Raw genomic sequence first — 9,808 nt, 5'->3', positions numbered from 1 at the left:
TATAAAACGAGATAATGTTTACATGAAACAAGCAACCTTTGTTTTGGTGCACTTTTGTGTAACTTCATCTCACAAAGCCTATATTTTGTCAATAACCGTGATTCATTTTTTTTGAAATATTTGTTCTTTGTCATACGATATTTGTTGTACCTTAAATAAAATCAAGTGATTATTAATGAAATATGCTTAATTATGTGAATATCGTCTTGCAGGCACGTCTTGATTCCTTAAAAACTAGTTCATTTCCAAATCCAGCTGTTCCAAAACAGCACTTAACAAGGAAAGATGTTGGGGCCATTGATCAGTCTAATGCTGGTGAGGCCCATCCTACCCCAAAAGAAAAGAGGGATCTACTGGGTTCAACCGCCCCTGTGTCAGCCCACATTCAGAAGCCTTCTGGTCCTCCTAGGCCTTCTGTATCCAGGGTTTCCGTGCAAATGCCGTTTCACCAATCTCAACTTCATCTTCCATTTGGTGGCCCAAATCCACCAATGCAATCCCAGGGAATGGCAAATACGGTGCCGCTCCCCATGCATTTACCTGTCGCCAATCCACCACAAGTGCCACAGCAGGTATTTGTTCCGGGCATTCCACATCATCCAATGTCGTCTCAGGGGATCATTCATCAAAATCAAGGCATGAATTTCTCGTCTCAGATGGGCCCGCAGCTCGGAAATATGGGAATGGGTTTAGGACCTCAATACCCACAACAGCAGATGGGAAATTATGGCGGTACACGCAGAACCGTAAAGATCACTCACCCAGACACTCATGAAGAGCTGCGGCTAGATAAAAGGACCGAGTATGTGAATGGTGGGTCCTCTGGTCCAAGGTCACACCCTCATGGGCTGTCTCAGTCGCAGGCAATTCCGTCATTTCCCCCTGCTTCCATGAACTATTATTCAAATCCTTACAATGCCAGCTCTCTTTTTATCCCACTACCTGGTTCTAATCCTTTGACTAATGCGCAGACCACTCCTGGTTCCCAGGCACCGAGGTTTTATAATCAGGTTAGTCTTTTGTTTTAATATTAGGTCCTGTCACACTAAATTTGTAAAAAAATAAAGTAGTGCTATGCGATTGAGGGGTTTTGATGTAATCTTGTTACCAGAACGCGTTTAAACAGGTGACAGTAAAACCAGCAATTAGTGCACATGGAGAAAAGGTTGGTGACTCGTCATTGGCTGGTAGCTCACCGCCCATGGATAAATGTGAGATTTCTGAAATTCAAAAGGCGGGTGGGGAAGGTGCCTCCACTCATCCTCATAAAAATCCTGAGCCAATTGCTATTAAGATAGCCACATCAAGCAAACCATCTGTTGCAGCATTTGGGTCTTTGAAATCCGAGAATTTGACTGATGACTCTATCTCTTCTGCTTCTCCTGCCACCGTTGAGGATTCCACGGCACTTGTGGATAGTGGGTCTGAAGTTTCAAACAAAGCATCGGTTAATAGGTCTAGCTCTTTCAAAGAGGAACAAACGCAGCCGGGCAAAAATGCCCAGTCTATCCCCATAGATAAGGTATTTACTTATTCTTGGGTAGGTTTAAATGAGAATCATAAATATTTTGAGAATCAGCCACCAGGGAACCAATTCATGTTTTATTTATGATGAATGTCGTGATAGATATTCATGATGAAAATTATTCATAATGATAATATTTAAGAATTATGGAAATGCATGATATTCATGATTATTCAGGATTGTTTATTATGAATAATATATGAAATAGTCGTTTCGAGGTTCTCAAAATATTTATGGTTAGGGATTTTTGGATTGTTTTTGTAAGAGTATGCGATAAGGTTATCCTTTTGTGACGGGATGGTCGGTATGTTAGTAACTCAATGGCTAGAGTAATGAAAGATTCTCTTTGCTCTTTGCAAAATTCAAATGTTGATACCCGTGCCTACTTCACCGCAGCTACCATGATCATAGCTGTCCCATGGAAGCTTGTGTATACAAAGACTTTCTTTTTGCAAAGCCGTGCAGCCATAATGCACTGGGTTTTATTTATTGTTTTATTTATTGGTACAAGAAGCATTTCACAATCTTTGACATAAATTATGCACTGTTATTCACAGCTTGGTGGGCAATCGTCCTCTGTTATAAGTTCTTCGGTAGGAGATCATGGTTCCCTTCACAGTGGAGTTCATGAAACATCAAAGTCCTCAACTCCTTTCTCAGGACCCGACAAAGATGTGTTAGAAAGTAGCAACAAAGTAGTGCCCTCAACCAATGAAGGCGACCGCAACTCTACCGAAGTTATTGGTTTTGGAACTAATTCTAATAACGCCCCTAAGGTTGAAGGGTCAGTGGCCGAGATTGTGGGGTCAAGCGAACGAGAAAAAGATTCTGTTGATCAAAATCAACATACCACTGTCCCAGATGTAACTGCTGCTGGCACCGAGATTGGATTGGACACCAAACATTTAGTCTTAAGCGAGCCTGCCTCCTTGGTGACTCCCGATGCACAACAACAAGAACCTGTAAATAATGTTGATGGAAATTCATCGGCATCAATTGCCACTTCCGAGCTTGATGTTCTTACTGCAGGAACTTCCTCACTGAACTTGGGTTCTTCTCATGGTGATAAGATCCCAAGTTCGGATAATTTGGACGATCATTTAAGTAGTTATGACTGCAAGATTGATCACCATGCTGATAGTATAGAATCTGTTCCGTTAGACGAGGAATCACATGCTGTGTTGGTTTCTGTTCCAGTGACTTTACCTTTGACTTTAGAAGTAGAGGGTATCATGAGCAATACCACTGGTTTGATTTCTCCCTCGTCTTCAGGTTTGCTTGAAACCAGTAAGGGGAAGGGTAATATAGCTAAAGGGAAGAAGCTTTTAAAAGAAATCTTGAAAAATGCCGATGCTCGAGGGACAACTTCTGATCTTTATATGGCTTATAAACGTCCCGAAGAAAAGAAAGAAACTTCTTCTGAAATCGTTGGATGCTCTTCTGACATTCCAACAAAGCAGGCGTCGGTTGATTCTTCTGAGAAAGATGTTACGTCTGATGAAAAACGTGGTCACAGCAAGTTTGAGCCCGATGATTGGGAAGATGCGGCCGACATTTCTACTCCCAAACTGGAAACAGACGAGAAACGGGTTCGCGCAGATTTGAAACATCGCAGTGAGGATGACAATGATGGAATGACAAAGAAGTATTCCAGAGACTTCTTACTGAAATTCTCGGACCACTGTACCGATCTTCCTGAAGGTTTCGAGATTACAACCGATGTAGCTGAAGCAGTGATAGTGTCAAATGTCAATGCTCATCGTGAACCATTCCCGAGCCCTGGTAGAGGTGCTCCAGCAGCGGGACCACGGCTAGACCGTCGTTCAAGTAATGTAGGTGATGACGACAAATGGAATAAATTACCCGGGTCTTTGGGTGCAGGCCGAGACATGAGACCCGACATGATCTATCCCGGAAGTGCTTATGCAGGTGGTTTTCGACCTCATGGAGGTAACTTTGGTGTCTTAAAAACCCCACGAGGTCAGACACCTAGTCAGTACTCTGGTGGCATTCTGGCTGGGCCAATCCCCTCCCCTGGTCAGGCGGCTATGCAACGTAATAATTCTGATTCTGACAGGTGGCAACGTGGGACAGGTTATCAGAAGGGCTTAATACCCTCTCCACAGACTCCAATGCAAGTGATGCATAAAGCCGAGCGGAAGTATGAAGTTGGTAAGATAACAGACGAAGAACATGCAAAGCAGAGGCAATTGAAAGGTATTCTGAACAAATTGACTCCTCAAAACTTTGAGAAACTCTTTGAGCAAGTTAAAGAAGTTAATATCGACAATGCCGGTACTCTATCCGGAGTGATCGATCAAATATTCGATAAGGCCTTAATGGAACCGACTTTTGTCGAGATGTACGCCAATTTTTGTGCCGGTCTTGCCGTAGAATTGCCGGATTTTAGTGAAGAAAACGAGAAGATCACTTTTAAAAGATTACTATTGAACAAATGCCAAGAGGAATTCGAGAGAGGGGAAAGAGAAGAACAAGAAGCTAATCGAACGGAGGAAGAAGGCGAGGTTAAGCAGACTGAAGGACAAAGGGAGGAGAAGAGACTAAAGGCTCGGAGACGTATGCTGGGTAATATTCGACTTATCGGTGAGTTATACAAGAAGAGAATGTTGACCGGAAGAATTATGCACGAATGCATAACGAAGTTGTTGGGTCAGTATCAGAATCCGGATGAGGAAGATCTCGAAGCATTGTGTAAATTGATGAGCACGATTGGGGAGATGATCGATCACCCAAAAGCCAAGGAGCACATGGATGCGTATTTCGACATGATGTTTAAGTTATCGAATAATATGAAACTTTCTTCACGAGTGCGGTTCATGTTGAAGGACGCGATTGATCTGAGAAAGAACAAATGGCAGCAAAGACGGAAGGTGGAAGGACCAAAAAAGATCGAAGAAGTGCATCGGGATGCAGCTCAAGAGCGGCAGGCCCAATCTAACCGACTGGCTCGTGGATCTAATTCTAACCAGTCACTTAGGAGGGGTCAGCAGATGGACTTCGGTCCAAAGGGGTCGAGCGTTTTGCCTTCAAATTCCCAGACCGGTGGTTTCCGTGGATTACCCCAACAGCTCCGTGGCTATGGCAACCAAGATTCCCGATTTGAGGAGCGGCACAGTTTTGAGAGTCGGACTTTATCAGTTTCAACAAGACCCGTAGGCGATGACTCAATAACCCTCGTGCCTCAAGGTGGTCTTGCCAATCGGATGTCGATTAGGGGACAGATGCCCTCACATGAGATGCCTAATGCCACAGATTCCAGAAGAATAGTAGCCAATCCAAATGGCTATGGCTCTATGCCCGATAGAACTGGTTATGGCTCACGAGATGATTTAGGGTCAAGATATGTCCCTGAAAGATCAGCCCCTCGACCCATCTTTGACCAGTCAAATATACAGGAGCACAATGTGAATTACGTGAACCGGGATATGAGGAATACCGGACGGGTTTTCGAACGAGTTCCGCCATCTTCACCTCCAACACGAGGTGGAGGTCGGGTGTCTACGCCCCCACAACTCGGTTCAGACAAGGTTTTGTCTGAAGACCGATTACATGATATGTCCATTAAGGCTATTAGAGAATTTTACAGGTATTATTTACTTCCACTCTTGATAAATACCATTTTTTTCATATTTCATTGAAATATTTATGATATTTTTTGTTATTAGTGCTAATGATGAAAAGGAAGTTGCTTTGTGCATCAAAGATCTTAACGCGCCAAGTTTTTATCCAACTATGATATCCATTTGGATCGCTGATTCTTTCGAGCGGAAAGACATGGAGCGGGAGTCACTCGCTAAACTCCTCGTCAACCTTACAAGATCTCAAGACGGAATCATAACTCAAGACTCGCTTATCAGAGGGTAACTGATGCTTGCATCTCTCACACATAAAAAAAATGTTTTACATTGTGAAACAAATATATATTAGTCAATAGCCTAAATCTTAGCCTTAGATAAAAAATCACGTCAAATAACACACGATGCATTTGGTTCTCACGGTTTATAACCTTTTTGTGGTTCTTCCATGATTAGCTTTGTGTGTGTGTGTGTATATAGAGGTGGTTTCGTGTACAAACCTAACCATTAGTACAAACCATACAACCAATATCAACCGTTCATCTAGTCTAAATACATATTTGATTCAATGAATATCTTGATTGTTTCATAATATAAAGCGTTAGATCATAATAACTGAACTCTGATAATCTTTCATAAATATCCAAATCATAACAAATAAACTCATTATTTTTTATAAATATCTCAATTAATTGGTTTGTATGGTTTGTATGGTTTGTATCAATGGTTAGGTTTGTAAAAGATGTCTCTATATATTGGGTTCTTAGGAAAATCACAAAAAATGGAAAATCAAGTAACATCCTAATAGCCATTCATTCATCTGGTAATGCACATGTGCATAGAAACCTTTCATGCACATGTGCATACCGGAGAAATGAATAGTTATGAAGGTATTCCTTAGTTTTCCCTTTCTTTGTGGTTTTCCTTGAACTTGAGTCACACACTATACAATTCGATCGCGTTCTATTTCAAAACAAGGATTCAACGTATATATGTAAACTGAATATAGTAAAACTATTTGTGCTTTTTGTTGCATTAACTAGATTCGAATCCGTTCTATCAACATTGGAGGACGCAGTGAACGATGCTCCAAAAGCACCAGAGTTTCTTGGCCGTATTTTCTCAAGAATGCTGCTGGAAAACGTTATCCCGTATAAAGAAGCGTGGCGTTTGATACACGAAGGCGGGGAGGAGCAAGGACAACTCGTCGAAGTAGGCCTTGCAGCCGAGATTCTTGGAGTCATTCTGGAGATCATTAAATCGGAGAAAGGTGATGTTTTTCTGAACAATCTGCGGGCAGATTCTAATCTTGACGTACAAAGCTTTCGTTCACCGACAACTAAACGGACGTCGAGGTTGGACAAGTTTATTTAGATCTCATAAGCAAAGATGCTCATTTTATGGGTTAGATTTATAGCAGTGGTATTGGTGTTGGTATATATATCTAAGGAGGGTTTTAGGATCCTTCATTGTTCTAGAATTATCAAAACTCAAAAGAAGATTTAACTGCAATGGTGGTTCAAATGAGCATCTAGATTTTACTTGCTGATCTCTTGCTTTTATATTTCAAACATGTATTTGCTTCAACTTATTTTTGTTTGTGTGCAATATTATTATATATATATTTGAACACTTTCTCTTTTAACATTTTGGTTCCCAATTGTCTTGTATCTCTTTGTTTTCAAGTATATACCTTTCTCACTTTTGGTGACGTTGATCTGGGAGACTGGGTTTTACTGGTAACTCGGATACAGTTAGCCAAATACCCTTTCGCAAGGGCATGTAGTATATGAATGTAGCTGTGTTATTCCGTTTTTTGGGTGAAGTCGGTCTCGTTTAGTTGGTTTTACTTTTCCAAAATGTGTTTTGTTCGAGCGAATTATTCGGTTTTAGTTTTCTTTCTGTATCCCTGTGGATCCATTCAGGGGTTGTTTCGCAGTTGCTGAATGGTTTGGTGCAAAATGATTAAGAGGTTCTCATGATACAGTGTAAAATGAAATATAATTGTTTGATAATTGTTTACGATGAAATTAAAGCGTTGAATGGTTAAGGGAGACCTATGATACAAAATCATTTAGATGGTTTTAGAATCATTAAGAGAGAAATTTTTTTTTTGTCAAACAAGATTCATCTCTTAATGATTTAGATGTTGCATCTTAATGAAACTATTAAGAGTTAAACAAACAACCGTTAATTGTGCTTTTCAAATGGTATAATTAAAACAGTTGTTAATATGCATAAAGTTATGTATTCATTTAGGAGGTGTTTGAGATTGTTTATAAAAACAACTTATTGACTTGTTACAATGTCACACCGGTAATAAACATTTTTGAGGGTTTGGATAAACAATTTATATCGGTGCCAAACCAGTAATAAGGAGTTTTTGAAAAAGTTAAACTCTTCTGACTTATAATAAGTTGATAAATGTTTTTGTAGAAAAACATAAGTTGTTTCAAATAAGCAATCACAAACGCCCCTTTATTCTTTCAACTATCGTCAAATTATAGTTGTTCCTAATCGTAACCTTGTGTTTTTCACAAAGTTCGTCAAAACGACAATTATCTTGTATATGCGTATTCATATTAGCCAATTGTATAAACGACGTCATATACGCCATTAACATATTCATATAAACAACTGTCTTAAATGATGTCGTTTTTATGTTGTTTATATACATATATATTTTATATAATAAATGTTTTTATATTATACATTTATTCAACCACTGATTATATCCAAGAGAAACCATATATTCTTTATCAAAAAATATATTCACATATATTATTTAAAAATAATTTTCAAAAAATATATATATATCTTAAGTACAATTATAAATCTAAATTAAAAAACAAAAACATAGTACGGGCGGTGACAGCACACCCTAACGTTCACCTACACTACCGTTGTCCATCGTCCCTTGTCTTCTCCGATCTTCATTTCTGGTGGACCAACCATCCCACCCTTCTCTAATCTTATCCATTATTGGTTATAACTGCTTTTATATTGTTATACATCTCTAACTATCGGTCTCTCGTATAAATATATAAATGAGAATTTGGGACTGATTTGTAACATTTGAAAAATACAGGGGGTTGACTAAAAACCAATAGTTACAACTTACAAATAGGGGTGCTCATGGGTTGGGTTGATCGGACTGAAGACATTTGAACAACCCAACCCAATGCTTGCTGTTTGAAAAATCTTAACCCAACTCAACCCAAACCAAAGTGCAACCCAACCCAACCCAAACCGTATGGGTTGATCGGGTTAGTCGGGTTGATACATTGGTATGTTAAAATATTCTTCTAACTTTGAATATGTTATTTCTTTACTCATAATTTCTTATTCATCATCAACCATCGGATACAACTCATCCATACTTCTTACATATATCACATTCAATTAATTTTCTATATATATATATATATAGGTGGAGGTTCAAACGAGAACCCCTGTGATTTACGAAAATGCGAGAACAACTCAATAACCATAAACTTTTTTAATTAATAAATTAACTTTTATTATATATAAATAATTTAATAAGGGCAGTAATGTAATTAAGTAATTTTTATAATTTTTATTTTATTTTAATTAACCATGTTTATCTTCACGTTTCCACGTCTTCTTCTCATTCATTGATCACGTCTTCTTCTCCTTCATTCATGTGTCTCCAAATCACACCAATATCACACCAAATCGGTAGTCGATTTTTTAAGTTAACCCTAGCCGAACGGAATCCTTGTGATAATTGTGTGATAATCACATGATTATCACACCCAAATCAYACCAAATCATGTTGATATAAGCGATAATGTGATAATTGTATGATAATCACATGATTATCACACCTATATCACACCAAATCGTGTGGATATAAGCGATAGTGTGATAATTGTGTGATAATCACATGATTATCACACCCATATCACACCAAATCGTGTGGATATAAGCGATAGTGTGATAATTGTGTGATAATCACATGATTATCACACCCATATCACATGATTAGCACACCAAAAATTTAACTTATCAACTAAAACGCTAACCCAAGTGATGTATAACGGTGATTATCACACCCATATCACATGATTACACCGAAAATTTTAACTTATCAACCAAAACGATAACCCAAGTGATGTATAACGGTGATTATCACACCCATCTCACATGATTAGCACACCCATCTCACATGATTAGCACACCCATCTCACATGATTATCACACCCATATCACATGATTACACCAAAAATTTAACTTATCAACCAAAATGATAACCCAAGTGATGTATAACGGTGATTATCACACTCATATCACATGATTATCACACTCATATCACATGATTATCACACTCATATCACATGATTACACCAAAATTTTAACTTATCAACCAAAGCGATAATCCAAGTGATGTATAACGATGATTATCACATGATTATCACACTCATATCACATGATTACACCAAAAATTTAACTTATCAACCAAAACGATAATCCAAGTGATGTATAACGGTGATTATCACATCCCTATCACATGATTATCACACCCATATCACATGATTATCACATGATTAGGTTTGCTTGTAATCGTAACCGTTTTGTAGATGATAATGATAGGTTTAAAAGATTTTGATTGTGTTTAATGATAAGTTTAAAAGATTYTAACCGTTTTTTAGATAATATATCATTT

The 9,808-nt window shown here is 38.5% G+C and overlaps 1 protein-coding gene across 12 annotated transcripts in view; it reads left to right on the top strand.

Moving 5' to 3' along the window:
• The window catches only part of LOC112522484 (eukaryotic translation initiation factor 4G-like), a 9,546-nt gene extending 2,878 nt beyond the window's left edge, over positions 1 to 6,668 (top strand). For 7 of the 12 annotated variants that reach the window (XM_025131627.1, XM_025131616.1, XM_025131617.1 and 4 more), the window contains 5 exons: positions 213 to 1,010; positions 1,112 to 1,522; positions 2,083 to 5,132; positions 5,212 to 5,406; positions 6,165 to 6,562. In XM_025131627.1, the coding sequence (XP_024987395.1) occupies positions 213 to 1,010; positions 1,112 to 1,522; positions 2,083 to 5,132; positions 5,212 to 5,406; positions 6,165 to 6,495 (4,785 nt within the window). In that variant the 3' untranslated portion in view covers positions 6,496 to 6,562. Of the gene's footprint in view, positions 1 to 212; positions 1,011 to 1,111; positions 1,523 to 2,082; positions 5,133 to 5,211; positions 5,407 to 6,164 lie in introns of all 12 variants that reach the window. The other 5 variants (XM_025131624.1, XM_025131626.1, XM_025131625.1 and 2 more) reach the window with 5 other exon arrangements.
• The last annotated feature ends 3,140 nt before the right edge of the window (positions 6,669 to 9,808 follow it).

Source organism: Cynara cardunculus, assembly GCF_001531365.2.
Source record: "Cynara cardunculus var. scolymus isolate 2C chromosome LG 12, CcrdV1, whole genome shotgun sequence".
NCBI lineage: Eukaryota > Viridiplantae > Streptophyta > Magnoliopsida > Asterales > Asteraceae > Cynara > Cynara cardunculus.
This window is presented reverse-complemented; position numbering and strand designations above follow the sequence as displayed.